This window comes from Sciurus carolinensis, chromosome 5 (genome assembly GCF_902686445.1).
Source record: "Sciurus carolinensis chromosome 5, mSciCar1.2, whole genome shotgun sequence".
NCBI lineage: Eukaryota > Metazoa > Chordata > Mammalia > Rodentia > Sciuridae > Sciurus > Sciurus carolinensis.
In genome coordinates, this window is record NC_062217.1 from 127,838,035 (window position 1) to 127,860,027 (window position 21,993).

General features: G+C 42.8%; 1 protein-coding gene across 27 annotated transcripts in view; it reads right to left on the reverse strand.

Annotated features, from left to right (window-relative positions):
• Kcnma1 (potassium calcium-activated channel subfamily M alpha 1) overlaps nucleotides 1-21,993 on the reverse strand; it is a 723,575-nt gene that overhangs the window by 354,061 nt on the left and 347,521 nt on the right. For all 27 annotated transcript variants that reach the window (XM_047552140.1, XM_047552139.1, XM_047552148.1 and 24 more), the window contains exon 3: nucleotides 5,993-6,054. In XM_047552140.1, coding sequence (XP_047408096.1) covers nucleotides 5,993-6,054 — 62 coding nt within the window. The remainder of the gene's footprint in view (nucleotides 1-5,992; nucleotides 6,055-21,993) is intronic.

A 21,993-nucleotide genomic window follows, 5' to 3' on the forward strand; every position in this document is an offset into this window, starting at 1 on the left:
TAGAATATCCTACAACATAATACAAAACTATGACACATTAACTGAATCCTGTAGCTCTCTAAAGTGAACAGAAAATCTGCTGAGTGGGGAAACGAGGCACCTCTCATTATCTACTTCAGTGTACCAAGTAAGAGGCAGAGAGATTGAGGAAAAGACGCAGAAGTCAAAGGTTCCTCTACTTGGAAGGAATTCCCTTGGTGGGAAAAGCTCCTGAGAAAAAATCAGCTTTCCTTGTTCTTTGCTAACTTGACCCTGTTCTGTCACAAAATGCTGCCACTCTTCTGAGATTAAAAGAATCCCATGCATGTATTATGTCAAAATGAACCCCACTATTATGTACAGCTATAATGCACTAATAAAACATTTCTAAAATTAGAAATAAATATTGTGTGCATGTACAAATATGAAACAATGAATCCCACCATTATGTATAATTATAAAGCACCGATTAAAAAATGAGAAGAAAAAGGAAAAGGCTCTCTGGGCACAAGGGAAGCACACCTGTAATCCCAGTGACTCTGGAGGCTGAGGCAAGAGGATTGTAAGTTCAAGGCCAGCTTCAGCAATTTAGCAAGACCCTCAGCAAATAAGCAAAAACCTTATCCAAAATAAATAAATAAATAAATAACAGAAAAGGGCTGGGGGTGTGGCTTAGTGGTAAAGTTCCCATGGGATCTTCTAGAGGTATTATTATTAGGATGAAACAGATCAGGCCTCAAATAAGACTTCAAAACAGAACAGGATGCTTGGCAGCATCTTAGGGGGAAGCCTGTGACAGGCCCTCCTAAGCACTGTCCATTGCAGAGCTGGTCCCTAGGGTGGAGACATGGAGAACAAAAGAAAAACAGGACAGATGACCTGGCAGGATGAGATGGAGCCACCTCCCAACCTTGCAACATCACACTAAATCCCTTCTGTTTCTTCCACAATCTGGAATTTCACTTCTTGACAACTGGAAGAGAGTGAGACACACTGAATCAAATTCCAGCTCCACTTCTCATTAGACACGTGGTTTGTTGCAAATCTTGCAGCTTCGCCTCCTCACCTATAAAGTGGGGACAGTAATACTTACCTCAGGAGGTTATTAGGACAATTCAATGTGATGGCAGGTGTTATTTATTTTAAAGCATCTTGCACAGTAGCTCACACATCATCATCAATGAGTGTGAGCTCCCTCCACCCACCTGCCCTCTCCATCCCTTTGAAAGAGAATTTCATGGCCAAGAAATGAGAGGCCAGGCAATGTGGAGACAAGTGGTAAAGCTGTTGAGTGACTAACATGTTCCACTAAAACTCTGAGTGTCCTCATTTCATTACATCAGTGGCACCAGTTTTATTTTCAGAGACTACAGAAATCTGATCAATTTCTATCATAACCTTAAAGATGGTTCTCCATAACCAGATCTAACCATAAATGAGTTTATCACCTGGAAATTATTCAGCATTATTAAACTGAGAATGCTTCAAATGAATGAAAAAATACAAAATGAATGAATGAGCACAAATGAATGAATGAGTGAATGAATGAATCAATCAATCAATACCAAAGCAAAATTTATAAAGATCGGGAAGAGGCCATTTTCTAGTTGTAACACCACTGTTACCTTAGCAATTGAGTGTTTGGATTAGAAGCTCTACAAAATCTGGGCTGATTCTCTCCTCCTTCCTAATGTCCATATCCCCAAAACAACAGTGCTGAGACCAGAAGCCAAGAGCAAAGACTGGCAAAATCAGCAGGCACCCTCACTGGTATCAGTCATTTTAGAACAGATAAAGTCATTAAGGAAAATTTTAACAATGTATAACCTTTCAGCTTTACTCTGCTAACAGCAGGTAGCTTGCCTTTCAGAGACAAGAGCCTGCCTTGAAGTCGCCAGTGAGCAGGACTTGACCTTCATTTTCAGTCTATGCAGCATTAAATATTCATAATCCACGTAACCAAAGTATAAGAGGTAGCAACATTTAAACATGAATCAAAGGAATGAAAATCTGCACATGTGTGAGTCATTCTTTCCCAGAATGCCTCTGGGGAAAAAAATGCAGATACCCAGAGCTCTGAGTTGCTGTCTCTTCCAAATTTCTCTTGAAATTCTGGAAATGACAGGACTGCTGCATTATGCAACCCATGAATCCTGCTCTCAGGTTGACATCCACAGGTCTTTCTTTTCTTCCCTCCATCCCTTGTCTGTTAAATAAGAATTAATGTTCTTGTCTCAAAGGGAACCAGCAACAGTGACATTAGCACTCATAGGCCATCAAAGGAAACTCTCCACTTGGTTGTATAAGTAAAAAAAAAAAAAAAAATCTTTCCTGTGCAAGGATCAGAGTGTGTGGGAGAAAAGGTCTCAGGCATTGGGAGACATCAGAATTAGGAACTGGGGGGCTGGGGATGTAGCTCCATGATAGAGTGCTTGCCTAGCATGCTGGAAGCCCTGGGTTCAGTTGTCAGTACCAAAAAAAAAAAGGAGTTTGAGTGATAACGTGGGGCAGACATTAGGTAAGAAGCTTTTTTGTAAAGAATAAAGAAGAAATAGAGTTCCTTTGCATAATGTCCCCCTTGGATGGCTAATCAGAGGAGATATTTGGGAGGGGTGAGCATCATGAGCTTCATGCAATTGTGAAGGCACTGACATTTATGTCTATCCAAAGACTTGCTAGAACACTTCCCTCTGCTTGGGTCTTTCCAGAAAGTTGACTGCTGGGGTGATGAAGCCTACATTTAACACAGTTTAATGTAATTCTCCTTGGCTTTCAACTTCAGGAGCTCCAAGGGCAATCTATCTCAGCTAAATAGTAATCACTGGAGGCCACACGAATGATTCTTCCCTGGTGATCACGCCAGGAAAATTAGGACCCAAAGAACTGCTTCTTGAACTCTTAGATGAAAACGACCAACTCAGGAATCTATCTATCTTGGCTTAATAACTCAAAAGAAAGATGTATAGGTGAAGATAGATTTATGAACAACCTATCTTGCACTCCTTGATAGTAAAATGAGCTTTTGGAAGGTTAAAAAGATCATAAACCCACTAACTGGACATTTACCTGAGCTTCCTTATCCATCTGCTGATGCACAGAGGTAGAGTAACAACCTGGCCAGTGTGTTCAGAGTACAACTAAACATGGCCTACTCTGAGACCAAGCTGGTAGAGTCGACATGAGAGCCTTCTTCATGTATTTATCTGCATTCCTTGCACATCTCAAGAGGCAGGATGCGGAGAGTCTCAAATCTTGAGTTAGTACAACTAGAATGTTCCTAACCATTTTAATGGGGTCAGGTCTGGTTAAAATACACTGGGACAAGCCATCTCATGGACAATGTCAGTCTAATTAATTAGGTTCACTCCAGATTTATTTATTTGAAGAGGATAAATGCTAACTAAAACTCATCTCAAGAATATTAGGTACTTTTTTCCAGGGTGATGACTCAGAATAATTTCCAAGAGAAGTTTTAAGCTACTTTGCAAGATGCCCAGAAGGCCAGCCAAACCATGACTGTTAAGCTAGTAATAGTTTTGAATGAAAAAGATGGAGTTTAAGGATTTATATTCTGTTTTCTTGCCTTCTTTCCATTTGCATCTTATATGTGGGTTAAATTTCAGTTTGTCTTATTCACTAAGCTTGATTATGATTTGTTCGAGGGGTTTCATTTCATTTTATTCCTGGGAATTCGCTGGCTCATCCCAAAGGTTAACTTTATAGATTCTACTTTAATTCTTCCCCTTACTTAAGCTGAGCACACTTGTTGGCTTTCCCCAAGAAGATGTAAGATTCCCTTGTGCTGACAGATGATTGGGCCTCTCATGGGTCAAAATCTTGGAAATATGGTCTCAGGACCAAATGAAATCATGTGAATGACAAGTGGATTAGGCTACATAAAGAGCCACAAGGTCTTTTTATAAACAGAATCTTGCTAGGATAAACCACGCAATTTAGTGATATAGAAGAGAGAAGGGCTGAAGATAGGACAAGACTAGGGCAGTCCCCAAGGACAGTCTCTTCTCTAAGACCAGCCTTGGTAGAGATTCCCTACATGTCCATAAAAGAATCAGAGAGAACTTCCAATGCCAGCTTCCACAAAGCTCTGCAGTGTCAGAATTAAATCCAAAGGATGTGGAGGCAGGCAGAGCATTCAGGGAAAAGGCTCTGCCTTGGGGAATTTCATCCTTTTCCATCCTTTCCCATGCAGGTGAGAATATCAGAATCTACAGAACCAAAGATTGTCTTCTAGTAGACACTAGAAAAAAGGACACCATCCAAATCCATCCAACAAAGAGCACTTTATTTCTAAGCAATACAGAGGAGTAAAAAGGGAGGGAATGTGCAGCTGAGGCATCTGTCCTTCCAACAGGGCATGATACTCACCTTCACAGAAGGTGTGCTCTCTCTGGGGCACACAGACTATGTGTCCGAACCTCTTTCCTGAGCCCCAGCATGGGAGTTGGCTGGGTATGCACCCCACAACATATGAGAATACTCCTGGGGAGAGATTTGAGAAATAAGACCAAGGGATTTAGAAGAACTCCAGTTTAATTCAAATAGGGTCCAGAAACACTGAGTGTAAATTTTCAAAGAGGGCTTACCTTCCGCGACATGCCAATTTGAATCTTCCAAATTTAAAAATGCTCTTCTTTTCTTGGCTAGGGACTTTTGATGAAAGGAGTGAGTCTGCATCCTCATCCCTGATTCGAGAGGGTGAGGGCAGCAGGCCTGGTATGTGGGCATGGGCTGAGGCACTCCAATAGTCAGCCTTGGCTGACTCCCAGGGACAGGTGATCAGAGGAGATGTCTTCTTTATTTTTCCTAATACGACTTTTTGGCCTCTGCACCCCAATGCCCAAGATCTTCTGACTGGTGACCAGATGGCTCTGAGACATTCAGAGTTTAGGTGTGCATGAAATCACCACCAACCAGAGTCTCAGAAAATGAGCACTGAGCTCAGAATTTAGGCACAGCCAAGTCCAAAACCAACAGGCCAAAGAGGCAGGTTTCCTAGAATCAAAATCTAGCATCAACAGCATGAGGAATGGAGTTAAAAGTATTAAAAAGCACTCTCACCACAGATAATGAGGGCAAGAGAAGCTCAAGGTCACTGTCCCCTGGCCAGAGTTGTCAAGTTCACCTCACAACAGAAAAACAAGTTAAGACTCCATCTCTGCTCACTTCCCAGATTCCATCAATTTCAAGATGGCACTAGAACAGCTGGAACAAATGAGACACCCAGGGCAGGCTCCTACAGGAACCAGACAGGGAGCAGCTACCACCTGGCAGCTCCAGCAGGTGCTCCCTTCAGCCTCTGAAGGCTGCTCGCCATCAGGGACCCAGGTCACCCTGGAGCACCAGTTCCCTCAGCAGGCACCCCAGGGGTCTGCAAGAGTGTCCACTCAGGAGTTCTCAGGTGGCCATGGCCACCTCCACCTCTGAGAGTCATCTTGAACTCTTTCATCACACGTTCTTACCTTCACAGGTCAAGAAACAACAGCATATGATGCTTCAGCTAAATATTGGGTTGACAGCTGAAAGAACTGCACCATGTTTTCTAATCTGCCCTCCAACAGGATCAAAGCACGGGAAACCCAGATGAGAAAAGGCTCCTACGACCACAGCAAGAATGGCCCAGCCGCTCACCTGCTGGACACCGTCACCCTCCCAGAGACTGCAATGGCCCATCAAAGCCCTCTTAATTTCTTGACATCTTCAGCACAAATACTTCATGAGGAAATAGCTACTTAAAAATAAATAATACCCAGCAAGAAGACTTGACCCCAGACGCCCACCCTCCCCATGCCAGCCGAATCAAAGCAGCCTTCCTTCTGAGAGCTCTCTCTCCCACTCAGAAAATTAGCACAGAACAGCCCTGCCTTCCTCCAAAAGTCTTCTGCACTCAGGAGGTTCTTGCAAGGGTTGGTGTTAAGGGAAATAAATTCATCGATGTAAAGGGCCATGTGTTGTTTTAGAAAGAGAGGGCAGGACAACGTGTATGAATACTCACTTTGACGAATCTATGAAGTATATCACAAGTGCACCAATGCTGAGAGCAAAGACCAACACAACCTGCAAAGAAGAGAAAAATGCCATCACTTTAGAGCTGGACATGGGGATTTTTTTTGTTTTTTTGTTTTTGACACACTAAGCAGCATTTCTGAACATGGTATCAACTATGTTCAGGAACCTGGTCAGAATCATGTGCCCTGCCTGCCCCCATAGGCCACCTGATGTCACCTCCTCATTGGGCAGTGGCAGCACCCTTGCTCCTTGCCAATAGGGGTCAGGGCAGACTTTTACATCCTTGGGCACTAGGGTTTTATCTGACCCTATTATCTTAAGGTCCATCTTCTCTGCAACTGAAACCAACACACTTCATGGGGGAAAGAGCAGGTAGAAATCTAGGGTGAGACGATTTCTTGTTTTATACGTAACTTAGAACCTAAAGGGACTCAAATACAGAATGCCAATTTTTAACAGCTTTGTTAAGGCATGATTTATATCCCACAACACTCACCCATTTTAAGCATGCAATTCATCAATGGCTTTTAGTAAATTTACCATGTGTGTGACCATCACCATAATCCACTTTCAGAACATCTTCATTATCCCAGTAAGGTCCTTTGTGCCTGTTAAATTAATCCCTGTTCCCATCCCCTGGCCCCAGACAATCACTAATCTGCTTTCTGTCTCCACACAAGAAAGATCCATTTGAAAAGCACAGATTTGCAAGTACAAATGTCCATATGGGCATGTGTGTATGCACATGTATACAGAGTGGTAGACATACCCACTGTGTATAGACCACATGTGTGTAGTTATAACACTTCTCAAGTACTCAGGAAGCAGTTTAGGTGCAGAAAGCCAAATTAGGTAGTACATTATCCCACTAAATGACAAACTTCATCCTTCTTTACACACCTCACTCAAATTAATCACCCTTGATATAAAAGACAGTTTTGGCATCTCCTTCAAACCTGTCACACCAAAGTCCATCAAGTGAATATGTAGCAGATTAGGCTGATACTGATACTTCAGTCTTTACTCAACATTCCAGTGTGTTTATTTAATCTTTCACAGAGGAGGCAATTCAAGCAAATAAAGGAAGGGTCAAAAATGAAAAAGAGGCCAAGGGCCAACAATTGAGCCTGAGAACAAAAAGTAAACACCATCACCAGCACAGGATTCCTGCCTGCCAATCACAAATGCCTTTTAGATATGCTAATATCCTAAAGAGAAGCAGGCTGAAGAGCCTTAGAAGTGCCAGTCTCCTGGGACCACCCTATAAGGACATCTGCTGGCACTGGCTGATGGACAGAGATGAATCCCAATTCATGTAAAATCTAGCCATGATCAAGCTCTTTGTGTACACATGTGCATGTGTGTGTGTGTGTGTGTGCGTGCACAAATGTATGTAAGAGAGAAAAATCACAAGTACCCGCCTTTTGTGTGCATACCAAAATTGACTGGTGATGGAAAATGAAATCTGCATGAGATACTCATTTGAAACATTGCACACCTCCAAGGAGCTACTGGGGGCGGCATGGTGGTCTACACACTATGAAAAATGACAGTCAAAATAACTGGTCACTGTAAAGGGAACATGCAGTTTCATAACAACTGCTAAAATTTCCTTATGAAAGGAAGCTTTAAAACAATACACTACTGGGGTTTACTTTATTCTTCCATTTTGTTTTGAAAACCAAAGCATGCTCCAGTTGAATCCAAGCAAACTCTTGCAGTCTGTCAGTAATTACCAGCTACCCAGCAGAATCTCTCTGGCTGGCCTCCTCTTTCCCCTCACACACATTCATTCATATACTCCTTGCAAAGGTAGATGCGAAAACAAAACACACACAGGCCTCCGCTTTATCCTGTATTATCTGAAGGAGGCAGCAAAATACATAGCTGAAGATTAATTTGGAGCTGTGTTGCTATTTCTGTGACATAAGCACTTAGATCCTGGCCCTGACCTCATTCCTCAAAAAGCTGCAAAGGGAAGGGGTGTGGCCAAAACAAAGGGGAAGGGCCTCTTCATTCATAAACAACCAAATCCCAGACTAATCCCTGTTGATCTGGCTCCCTGTGTGTGTCTGTGAATGCTGTGCTTCTATCAGAGCAGGCTAGACGGTCCCATGCCACTAAAAGCCACAGTTGCAGGAAAGGAAAGCAAAGTCCTTGCACATAGCATCTACATGGCTCTGTAAGGAATTAAAATCTAACCCTCCTGCAATAGCTCTTTCCCAGCATCAGGACGGCCAAAGTAACACCAGCTGCCTTCACATGGTGTCTGTGATGGGAAGTACTGTATTGCTTCTTTAAGCATATCAGCCAGTGACGAGAGAGTGCAGGGGGAAATCCTGCTGCTCTCAAGTATCAGCATCTCTAAGAGAGAATAAGAGCAGAAAAAAAACCAGGATGGAAATGACCTCCATAGCTCCCAGGTTGAACCTTCTGTTCCATGGGACTATGTTGGGGGACATGTGTTTAGCCAGAAGCCTTGCAGGTGTGGTGCAGGGAAGTCAAACTGTCCCATCCACCATGATCCATCATCACCTGCCTCTTTGTGCATGAACTGACCAATAAAGGTAAATGTGCATGGCCTCTTTTAACTCTCTCAATACCTCATTTTTATGTCATTAATGACATTGTCAATCTGGTTCCAGGTGCTTCAGGAAGACATCAACTCTTTGAATTTGTTCAGGAAACAAGAACTAAGAAGAGACTGGACTTCCACATGGTTTTAGCAAAGCTACACAGAAGGTCTGGTTTATTTTCTTTCTCTCCCTTTAACAAATCCTCATTGTTTGAGAACCCTACTGTAAATTAAAAAACAAACAAACAAACAAACAAAAAAACAAATTGAAGAACACAAAGTGATTAGATCTTATTCTTAATTATAGTTATGCTACATGGGGCCTCCAAATAATCATATAAGTACTTATTTGACATATTCCATGCATAGGCCCAAGAGAAACAAAAGATTGAAGTCCACTTGGAGTTATAAAACATACTCTTTTACAGAGTAGTCCTTACACAGATACATTCTATGCTATTATCCAATTAGTGGTAAATTGTGCAGTACAAGTATAGTCAATTTATAGTAAGCTATTAACTATGTGGATCATTAAAACATGGAGTCAGAGAAGTGTAAGACCAACAGGGTTTCTTGTCTTGATATCTCTTTATTCTTTTTTTCTTTCTTTCTTTTTTTTTTTTTTTTTTCTTTTGCAGTGCTGGGGATCGAACCCAGGGCCTTGTACTTGCAAGGCAAGCACTCTACTGACTGAGCTATCTCCCCAGCTCTCTTTCTTTTTCTTTATTAGGTACTGGGGATTGAACCCAGGGTCACTTTAAGACTCAGCTACTTCCTTCTTTCCTTCCTTCTTTTCTTTTTATTTTGAGACAAGTTTTCTGTAAGTTGCCCTGGCTGACCTTAAACTTGCAATCCTCCTCCTGCCTCAGCTTCCTGAGTCACAGGGATCACAGACCTGCAGAAGACATGTTTGGGTAACCCTAAGATGGCAGCTGGCATTGAGCCAAGAGGTGGCGCATAGTTAGTGTTAACACGGCATGATCTACTTTTGCCTGATTAGTTAATGTCTCCTTTGTGCTAGTGGTCAACAGAATTCCTCATTCTTTCTTGATTGGTACCGAGGGGCATGCCTCAATTGTGCTAATCCTAAGCTGACTGGCTGCCTTAGGTATATACACACCTATAGGAAGCACCTCGAATAAGCAGCACCTCCGATAGATCACAGAACGCAGGTTGCAGATCGTAGAACTCGGGACTAAGCCACACCTCTAGATCGCAGGACGGAGAACTAAGAACACACCCGGGGGTCGCAGGTTGTAGGACATAGGCCGCATGCCGCACCTCCAAGAAGCGACCCACCTTTAAGAAGCAGTAGACCTTTGATAAGCATAGCCTCTCTGAAAGAGTAGCATTCTTTAAAATTAAGCGAAGTCTCTTCCTCTAAGCAAAGTCCCATTTCCTCTAAGCAAAGTCTCTCTTCCTCTAAGCAAAGTCTTTCTTCCTCTCAAAGCTTCTCTTCCTCTAAAACTAAAAGTAAGCAAAGCCTTTCTTCCTCTATAAGCTAGAGAACAAGCAAGGCAGCAAGGAAGCAGCACAGGAATAGAAGTAGTTTATTTCCAGTCCACCTCCGATAAATACCCGCGAGATTGTTGCTGCAGGCGGTAACAAATATCCGCGGGATTGTTGCTGCGGGCGGCAACACAGACCTGTACCACCACAAGAGACTAATAGCTCTTCATTCTTAAAGTATCCTTTTTTTGAACAAGTTATGGTTACTCTAACATGCCTTCAATAAGGGTAGGGCCATTGGAGATCCCTCTGTGTTTTCCTATAGTCCCAGGGATAGGAAGGATTGAAACCCAAGGGACATGGTAAAATGAGGCCAATGAAAGCACGGTAGCCAAGACAGCAAAACACACGTGGCCTCCAACTGCTGAGAGTCAGAAAAATCCTCACGAAGACCAAGCACTTTGTTGAAACAAGTCCCAGATTGAGATCTGTAGGCAGGAGCCTCACACAGAAGATCACCTAACAATAGTGCCCACAATACAAACTTCTACTTTCACCAGAGCCTATCTAGCTTTTTCCCACTTCTTGTAGACTGGAGGTTCCAAATCACCTTGACTTTCTTTGTTGGTACTAATGCCATACCGCTACTTGGTGATGACGAATTCCTGGGTGATATTTCCAGAGTATGAGATGCCAAGAAACAAAAGCCACTTGATAAATGTCATTGAAACATTGACAATATTACTATACACGAGTATACCTGTACTGTACAATTTACTGCTAATCGGATAGTAGCACATAAAGTGAGTCATTGGTTTTCCTAACTCTACGATGAAACATGACATGCACAGAAGAACCCCATGAAAATCACCCTAAGATTTCATCTTACCCCAATTAGAATGGCTATTACAATGGCATGAATTTTGGGGAAAAGGTACGCTCATTCACTGCTGGTGGAGTTGCACATTGGTGCGGCCACTCTGGAAAGCAGTGTGGAAATTCCTTAGAACACTTGGAATGGACCCACCATTTGACCCAGCTATCCCACTCCTCGGCCTATACCCAAAGGACTTAAAATTAGCATACTACAGTAACGCATCCACATCAATGTTTATAGCAGCCCAATTCACAATAGCTAGATTGTGGAACCAACCTAGATGCCCTTCTATAGATGAAAGGATTAAGAAACTGTGATATACACACACAATGGAATATTATTCAGCCATAAGGAAGAATAAAACTATGGCATTTGCAGGTAAATAGATGGAGTGGGAGAATATCATGCTAAGTGAGATAAGTCAATCCCCAAAAAGCAAAGGGCAAATGTTTTCTCTGATAAGAGGATAATGATACATAATGGGGTGGGGTGGTAGAGAAGAACGGTTGGAGTGTGTAGAGGGAAATGAGAGGAGAGGGGGCATGAGAAGGAATGATGGTGGAATGAGACACACATCTTACCCTACGTACATGTATGTACATGTATGATTACATGAATGCTGTGACTTTACATAGTGTACAACCACAGAAACTAAAAGTTGTATCCCATTTGTGTACAAAGAATCACAATGCAGTCTGCAAAAATAAAATAAATAAATATTTTAAAAAGAACCCCATGAACATGCACAGTGTATTAAAACAATAACAACAACACAAGATCCGTCCCACTTTCATGAGGGAGTCTGATGATTATAGAGTAGACAGGGAGCTTCATATCCATCTTCCAAGATGGAAACTCTGGCAGACCATGAAGTTCTTCCAAAAGACTGGGAAATTTCATAGAAATGAAAACTGGTGTGCCCAAGTAGAGAATAGTCCCCCTCAGTTCCTGGAGCTTCCAGGAACAGGCAGATTCAGTGATGTGACTACAAAGGGGACTGAGTCAGGAAAGGTGGCTCTTCGGAGACTTCGCCCATTCTGGAACCTGGATTCCAGTTGCCAGGCTGAGGCCCAAAAGCTTTCAATCAGCAGGTGAAGCGACAATGTGGCCTTCAGAGATGGATTCAAGACCCACACAGAGGCGGCTGGCACCAGAATCCTACCACCTGGTAGAACTTTCCTTAAAAAGGAGAGACGCCCTCTTCCCACCCTGGACCAGGGAGTCACCAGCGGAGGAGGAGAGGCTGGGCACCTCTGTCTTTAACAGGCTCTTCCAGAGAATCTGACATGTGGCCAAGAGTGGGAGTTGCTGAATGAAAGCCATTAGGGGAAACCACTTAGCTCAAGTCAGAGATTAATTTACAAATGTCGCCTTAACAATTAGCCCATTAGAACATATGCGTGAGGCCTGCAGGCTTGGAGGATCTGCTAGGAGTACTTGAGAAAGTAGAGAGGAGAATGAATTAATTCTCTCTTGAGCAGGCTATGCACAGTCTCCTCAGCTCACAGTAGAACAAATGACCCTAATTAATGATTCTCCATGTTTGATGCAGAATCCAGCTACTGGCAGCAGAGACCCTTCTCAGAAAATGGACAATTTTCTCTATGTGATCCCCAAAGTATTAAGGTATAATTTATAGATGGCAAATTTACTATATACAGAAAAAACAGATATGAGAACTATCAAGATAAAACAATACGGGGACATTTCATTTCTGAGAGATAACATCATTCTATCATCTAAGTTATCATGTTTGGTCTAGTGAGTTTAACAACTCCAACAAACATTTATTGAACTCCTATGCACAAGGCCCAGACTGAGAGCCAGAGGAATACAAAGCTGATACTCCTGAATCAGGCTCAGAAGCATGGGATCTAGAAGTTTAAATCACTCAGGAGCACCTTGTAGATTTAAGAAACGAGACACACAAATGCTTCATATGGTCAAAGGAAGGATCAGGTGTAGAAGTAAAATCACCTTCACTGCAAACTACGAAGCAGAAGGGGAAGAGAAACACAAGGGTGGAAAATTCAGGAAAGGGAAAGAATTCCTGATACTCTAGGTCCACCTGAAGGGACCTGTTCTAACGAAGGACAGACACCAAGCACAGAGTATGACGGACTTGGGGGGAAAGCACAGGGCCCCAGTAAACAGCATTCACTCTTTAAGTGTAACACTTAATCTATCTGGGACTCAGTTTCCCAATCTGTGAAAAGATGGGATTAGAACAGAAGAGAATTAGATGATATGTCAGTTAACTTTTTCACCACAAGCAAAAAATCTAATGAGAACAACTTAGAGGAGAACAAGTTTATTTTAGCTCACAGTTTCAGAGATCTCAGTCCATGGTCAGGCCCATTGCTCTGGGCCTGATATGAGGCAGAACACCATGGTGAAAGGGTGTGGCAGAGGAAAGCTGCTTGGCCTGTGGTAGCCAGGAAAGAGAGAGGAGCCAGGGACTAGATATAGTCCAAGGCCATGCTCCCATTGACCTGCTTCCTCCAGGTATCCCCCACCTGCCACCCAGGAGCCCATTCAAACTATTAATCAATCAAACAGACTAACCCACACTGATGACGTTACAGTTCGTGTAATCTAATAATTTCATACTTGAACATTCCTGCATTGCCTAACACATAAACTTCTCAGGGGACATTAAAGATCCAAATCATAACATGTGGGGACCTTAGTAGGTAACTGCACACAGGAAAAGAACTGAGAATCTTAGCTTGAAAAGGTAGCACTCTTTCCTTCCAATTGCATACCCTTTGTGCATAATTAAAATTCAGCATGATGATAATAATGTCTGTCACTGAATCTGTGTCCAAGAGGATTGCTATGTAAAATCAAAAGCACACTCCCCACAGATACTTCAATTCCTAGTTTTTGTTTCCAACAGTACAATCAATTGCTCATGTCATATGTCAGTCCACAAACTGACATGAGACACAATACGAAAGGACTTAGAGAGGCCACTGGTCAGCTTGCTCCTGGGTCTGGGTCTCAGCTGTGTTATAAGGACAAGGGATTAACTGTGTGGTGGTCTGCCCCAGTTCCCTCTCCTCCTGTCTCTGGGAGTCTGAAAAGCTCATGATTCTGCAGGTTTTACCCCAGAAACCCTTACTTCTGAGTCTGGGTGTTTTCTTAGAGGAAAAGGGAAGAATTTTTTCATAATATGACAAGTATAGAAATATGTTTTTTTCATTCTTAATCATCAATGGTTCTTAGTAGAAGATGTAATGTTGCTACCAAGAAAGGAACTTCGGTTATCATAAATTTTAAAAGACTTGTAAAGTATAAAACATTTTGACAGCACCATTTAAACATTCAAATGTCCCCTAAGATCCCCACCTAACATTCTGGCATATTACATTTGACTTATGGATGTGCATAAACAAAAACCCTGTAAATCCATTCACTGGAAACAAGACACCAAACAACCGTGTAAGGAGAAATACATTCCAGGTGAAAGAGGGAAGGAAAGAGCTGTCTTCAGCAGTTGATATTTGGAATCATGGCATTAAAATAACATGCATGGGGCTCCCAGGAAAGAGGAGAGCTGTGGTTTATTCACATGTAAGATTTTGGGTTTTGTTGTTGTTGTGTGTGTGTTGTTTTCGGTGCTGGGGACTGAATGCTGAGCCTTGTACATGCTAGGGATGTGATCCACTGCTGAGTAATACCCTCAGTCCATCATTCATTCACACAGAAGGAAGCCTAGCAAAAATGTCTATGATTTTACAGTGAGTTAGGTCCAGTGTTTCCCCCAAATTCAATACTACAAAGTCACATTCAGTATAGAATGGACTGAATTCTTAGGTAGTACATAAAAATTAGAGGATCCCCTCCCTGAATAGCTTCAAATGATCTGCATTGCTCTTGGCATGAAGGAAAAAGAAATCACTGACAGAGTTGACAAGTCCTTGATAACCCTTGTCCTTTTCCCCTCTCTGGCTTTATCTCACACTCCTTCCCTGTCTAGACTCCAGTTACACAGATCTTTTAGTTCTTCTCATTCATCATGTGCTTCCTACACCCCTACCTACCACAGGACCTTTGTACAAACATTAACCTCTTTCTAGAAGACTTACCTCTTCTCCTAGGCTACCTATCCTTCAAAAGTCAGCACTACTGTCATTTCTTGCTCATTTGATGTGAGAAGTTACCCATAAACACAGTCTGTTCTTTGTTGCAATTAGCACAACAGCAATTTACCATGTGTCTGTGCTATTGTTTGATCATTTGCTGTCTTCTCTGCTGGGTTACAAATTCTATGACAGCAGAATGCATGTCTGCTTTTAGTCAATGCTAAACTGCAAAGTGCTTCCATCAGTATTTGTTAAATAACCAAATATTGGAAGCAAAGGTTGGAAAGTGAGTTTGCAGATTAACATGAAAGCAAAGGAGAAGTAGGAGGACATGGATTGCCTTCACTATATGAGTTTGAAACCTCTGATAGAGGTGAGATGAAGTCCCAGGTGATGGCAGGACTGAGGAGACACCTGGCTGAAGCTGAGTGGGGATGAAGAGCTCGGTAGTGGAGGAGTCCAGGACCCACCAGGAGGGATGATGGGAGCTGGTGTCGAGAGCAGAGAGTCCAGGACAGAACCACTGCTGAATGGTGGGGAGGCATCAAAGCGGGGACAAGAGGAGGATTTGGATGGCAGGGGCCTCTGGAGAAAAGCTCTTGAACAAGGAGGAGCATGGGGATGGCAGAGAGTCAAGTGGTCCCTGGGCTATGAAGAAACAAGCAACTTCCACAGGGAGGCACTAGGGAAAACCAAGGAAAATAGATTCACCCACGGCGTAGACACGGCAGCGCTAAGTGAGAAGTGGAGAAGTCAGATTTGGACTCAGAATCTGCAAAAGCAAACCAAAGCCCCCTTCACAAGGAGGTGAGGCGTGGAGACAAATAATGCAAATACCAACGTCCAGACAAGAAACGAACGTACCAATTCATTTACACACACGCACACTGCAAGGGACATGGAGATAAACTGATCAATTACCACTAATGCTCGATCCTATCAGTGGTTATTAACCACCTCTATGCCCAGCATGTGGTCTCTTTAAATCAGGTCATTTCCAAATGACTCTATCTATAGTAGTGAAGCCCTGGAAAACAATCAGGCTCCCTCTTAGTGTAAGCTACAAAGAATAAGTGTCTTATAAATCACGTGGCTGCTGGTATGGAGACACAATTAAGCTCAATAATGAGCTTTTGGTGGGAGGGCAGAGATGAATTTCCCTAATATAGAAAGAGATGGAGGGTCTGCTTTCCTTCTGGTTTTTAATGTTCCCCAAAGAAGAATCCAGGACATAAATTACAAGCTCATTGCCTGCTCCCTTTCTTTCCAAGGGTTCATCTTGCCCTAACTCTAGGGTCAGATGGGTGAGCTTCTACAGGGTGGTGCTCCCCAATTGTTATAGGGCTGTGCATGCTGGATTTTGTTGCCAAATGCACTAAAGAAAATTCTCATCTCATTTGGCCCAAACTAAAAAAAAGTCAAACATTCTCTTCTGAGGTCCCAATTTAGTATAATTAAGTGAAATAAGGAAATGAAGAAAAAACATTGTAACTGTAAGTCAGAAAAATTTCCCTAAAACCTATGTCTTTTTAACAACATTGAAATCTTACGTCATCGCCTCATAAAACTTAAAAGGTTGCATTTTGCATAATTTTACAACGACATCAGAACTGATGCACTGACAAGCAAGATAAATCTTCCGTTGGATGTCTCAAGTTCGAAAGACCTTTCCCGTCTTACTATTGAAAAATCTGGGGAGGGGGGAGTTCCATCTGCTGGTGGAGCTCCCAAGTTTGCAGTTAATGAGCTTTTACAGGAGCTGCCTTGTCTGGCTTAAGTGTGCGTGCCTTGGCCAACTGGATTTTTAATTTAATTAGGTTTATGAGAAGAGAAATCTATAGCACTGTCAGGTCACCAGTTGCTACTCACTGTCACTGAGGACTAAATTTATAGCCATCTCTGCCCTACTTCTCAAATCTTGCCAGTTCTTAGATTATATAAAGGCAAAACTAGAGTCAAGCAGGGATTCAAACATATACTTGGACAGCCATATTCAAAGCAGCACCATCCACAACAGACAAAAGATGGTAGCAACCTGGTGTCTACTGATGTGCAAATAAACAAAATGATAGGTACATACAACAGGTGCTTTTTGGCTTCTAAAGGGAAAACCAAAAAAAAAAAGGAAATCCTGACACATGCCACATCACTGATGAACCCTGAGGATAATATGCTGAGTGAAAGAAATCAGTGACAAAGGCCAATATTGAATGATTCCACTCATGTGAGCGCCCTGCAAGAGTCAGATTCATAGGGACAGAAACAACATGGTGGTCACTAGGGGGCGTGGGGAAGGGAGAAGGGGGACCCGCGTTTCAATTTCAGTTTTACAAGAGGAAGAATCGTTTGGATAGATGGTGGCGATGGCTACATGATAATAGGAATGTACTTAGTGCTACTGAGCTGAACACAGACTGACAAATGGCTGAAATGCCAAGACTTTTACACACACACACACACACACACACACACACACATATACACTTTAGCACAAATTTTTTTTTTTTTAATGGACAGGATATTCTGAGCACCTCTAAGTGGAATCCAGAAGTCTCTTTACATTTAGGACCCCAACAGACTCATTCCCCCACGAGTTTACTTATATCCCTCCCACCAGTAGCAGTGGCTAGCACCCAGAAATTTGTTATTACATACAAGTGACTCTAGCCTCTCTAGATGTTTGATCATACAAAAGCTGGCACCTCTTTAGTGTCCAGAATCTATCCCCCACATAGCCAGAGAGATCCTATGCGGATTTCCACTTCCCCTCCTCCACACTCCTCCTCCCTCCTGGTCTATCACCAGGGCTCAAAGCTGGCCTTGAATTTCTTAGTGATCGGGGCTCTGACTGGAGCCAGAATCTATTTTGTCTTCTGGTAACTGAAACTAAAACACCAGATATGATTGAAAGTTTCAAAAGACCGTGCCCTTGATCCTCTAACCACTTTATGAACACATAGCAATTCCCTCCAGAATATAACACAACAGACACAGGGCAGGTGGTCTCCAAGTCTCAGCCTCAAGACCAATTTGTAGTAATGATGTGGTCACAGCCTCTCAGTGGGTCAGCACAACATTGAAGAAACCTTTAGAAATGACCTCAAATCCCCATCTTGGTGGCAACAATTTTGACACCAAAGGTCCTGGCCAAAAATGATGAGCAGCTATTCCATTGATAACACTGACTCCAACATTGGACAGGCTTTAAAATCCTTTGCTGCCCTTGCAGAGTTTGACCAAGAATGTGTGACCCACACACTCTGCGCCTCAGGGGCCACACTATTTTCTCCTGGGTGGACCTGCCTGCTGGCTAAAACCAGTGGGTTAGCCTTGGTAAGTGCTGTCAGGGAAGCTGAGGAAACTCACAAGCTATTTTTGTTAAGGTTACCACGGAATAAGATTCTAAAAGAGAAGACTTCACCTACCTTATCTACTTTTGACACCTCTCCTGCCTTCAAAATGATTTTTTGAATTTACTATTAAACTCTGACTGATAAGCTACCCTTCCTGAAAGAGGCAGGAGGTTTCACAAGACAGCATCCTTCATGCGCACAAATTCCTCCTCTCACAGCCCGGAGAATCAGAAGGCAGGGTCAGCGGCACAAATCTGGACACATACAATAGTGGACACCCTGAGCAGGGTGGGTACCCCAAACGCTGCACTGCTGCTAGTTGAGAAAGGATGAACTGCAGCGTCAGCTGCCACCTTGCTTCCTGCAACCATCTCACAAATATCCCTGTCAGTCAGTGAGGATCAGATGATAATAACTTGGCCCAGGGTAACTAGAGTTCTGGCTTAGTGGAGAATCAGGAAACCACCTGTGCTACTTACATGAACCATGACACAAGCTTCCAGCCCTCTCTGGGTTTCTTTTATACGTGAAAAAGGAGAAAAGGAGACTAGAGAATGTCACTCATTGTTTTTTCAAGGTCATTTACCAAAGGGAGAGCATGTGTGGGATGTCCACCTCTGCTTCATGTCTTAGCGTCTTCAACAGGCGGACCAGGTGCCCGGTTAAGGAGAAAATGTGTAAAGGATTTTTTATTTCACATTTTTAAGAGTTTGACACTGTTGTCTGGGAGGAATCAGCACTGAGATGGGCTTCTTTAAGCTCACCACATAGCTTTTCTAGGTCTCAAATGTATATGTGGGAAGAACTGACATCTTTGCAGGGCTTAAGGGCTCTTATTGTCACAAATCTGTCTGTGCATTTCAGCATGATCACCGAATCCAGCTCCTCGTCTGCTCCATTAAAAGATTGCCAGGCACAAGAATTCATTCCTATGAACTTTCCCACCACTCTACAGTTCTTCCTTATTCACTCATTGCACAAAGTTGCTGAGTGTCTGCCCACCATAGATTCTGGGCTGAGCTGGCAGGGGATATGGAACGGAAGAAGAATGCCCCTGCTTCATGAACCTGAACTCAAATTCCATCCATACTGTGCACAGCAGGATGAGGGATGCCAAGATGAGGTTTCTACCATCAAATGCCTTTGAGACATTCATGACCCAGATCAGTGGTTCTCAAACATTAAGTGTACAACAGAATGATCTAGAGGGAGGGACCTGTCAAGTCACAATTGCCAAGGCCCATCCTAGAGTCTCAGATTCAGGAGGTCTGGGGAGACCCAGGAATCCGCATTTCCAACAAGTCACAGGTGATACTGGTGCTGCTGATTCAAGGGCTATATTTGCAGGTCACTGCCTTAAACCATCATAAAAGAAAAGCCTATCCTCTGGAAATGTTCTGCTTACTTTAAATATGGGCATGAAAACATTTTAAATTGGTTAGATTTGAGTATGCACTATTTGGACAAAATTTCCTTAAAATATCTATTAAAGGATGAGTCCCCTATTGGGGGACATCACATCCTCTAGCACCACCTACCAGTGGTTCCCACTGAAAGTCCAGCCTAATGGTGGAAGAGAAAATGTATTAAATGGCATTCTAAAAGAGAGAAAATTGGTCAGAAGGCTTTATTTTGAAATATCATTGAAACTCATTTTCAGATTTGATGGTGGACGAACTGGATAATGTCAGTAAGGTGTTTTGCTTTTCATTTGACACATCTTGTCCATAGAAAGGTACTACATGGATTTAGAAATGATGGGCACTGATGTTAATAAAATCACTGAAACCCTCCCTTCAAATCCATGGGCTTGGACTTGGAAGACACTTCCAGCCAGGATTACAAGATTTGTAAAGGTGGATCTGAGGAGGCTTTGGCTTCCAAAGCAAGTAAACAAAGTGCCACAAATAGAAAATTAAAATACATCAGTCCTGACAGTCTCCAACTAGGGTATTTCAACTTTACAAGGGTGTGAAAGCAACATGAATTCAATAGGAATTTGAATTTTGTATCTGGATCTTTTCCTGGGCTGGTAGTGATATTTGATAGGACCTTCTCTCATGATGCTGGGCAGTGGTAGTGAGCCTCAGTTCCCAGTCAGTCACACCATCAAGAATGGAACAACCAACTCACAGTGCGCCATGTCACTAAGCTCGGGTGTTTCAGCTAGGATGTATTAAATGCATTTTCAACCTGAGATATTCAATTTATAATGGATTTATTGGAACCTGACCAATCATAAATCAAGCAGCACCTGTATATTATTTACTTTAGTGTTGGAAAGAAACAATGTCGAGGAAGAATGGTGTTCACCCAGCTTCCAAAAACAAGGGAACCAAAGGTCACGATGCTGTCCATCTTTCCCAGATGTTCCTACAACATGGGGAGAAGGGGTTCCACCCCCTTCAAGAATGTACAGGAGGCAATCTGGCTTCTCTTGCATGCTCTGTGTGACCAGCTTCATCAGGACACCGGTGTGCTTGACAGGTCCTCTGGAGCAGCATTCACATCTGTCATTTTAAGTTGCCAGTCCAGATTTTGTTTTAATTGATATTTCAAATGCATATGGTGGTTGGGTTGGGTTTTTTTTTTTTTTCTTTTCTTTTTGGTTTGTTTGTTTATTGTTTCTTTTCTTTCCTTTTTGCTTCTTCTACTGAATAATCAATACATTCAGACACAGAAAAATGGCAACTCCCAGGCTTCCCTGAGACCCCTTGGCCTGACACTCCACTGATGGAGACCCTGAGAGTAGTCCAATCAAAGCGTTTTTCACTCTCTAACAGTCATATGTTTTATTCTCAGTCTCTTGTCTGTAATCTCCTCCTTGAGGATAGAAGGTATGTCATTCATTTCTGTACCCCATCTTACGCTCCTTTATTTTTTTTCATTGAACAGTTTATTAAGTGACCCCTATACACCAAGCTTTGTGCCACACCTGTATATACAGCCAAGAACTGAAAAGCCATAGCCTCCCGCCCCTCTTGAAGTTCATGGTCTACAGGAGGATGGACACTCAATTAATGATCCCACTGGTGAGTAGCTCTGCACAGCTGACTGACTCCAGAAGGAGGCATGAGGTCTGCAGACTGCAGGGTCTAGGGGGCTTTTCAGGGAAGAAGGATGAGTGGAGTTGACCAGATGAAGATGCACATTTCTCACACAGAGCACAGGGCATGCAAAACCCATTGAAGACTCGCTGGTGGGAGCTTGTTGAGTGAATAGAGACCAAGATGGTGCTATGATTCCATGCACGAAGTCCTGTTGAGGAGCTCTGTATGGAGGCACCAGGAGCTTAAATGTCTCATACAGAAGATAAAACAGCTCAGCAAAGGAGCATCAAGACCGAACAGCTTTCTCTGATGGCCATGATGGCAGTCTTCCACAAAAATAAGATCACAAAGGGTAGGCATTGACCCCACTCACCCTCCCAAGCATAAGCAAGCCTCTCTTCCTCCCCAAGGACCCTGCATGCTTAACTGCTTTTCTTGTACGTATTCTTAACCTATTTTGCAATCTCAGACTGGAAAGGTCTAATGAATCCCAGTCTCACAATGAGGTCCATTCAACAACAGGACAGGACACCACATGTGGGACTGAGTTTTCTGTCCCTGGGAATACTGAAGTCAACACACGAGACCACCTGCC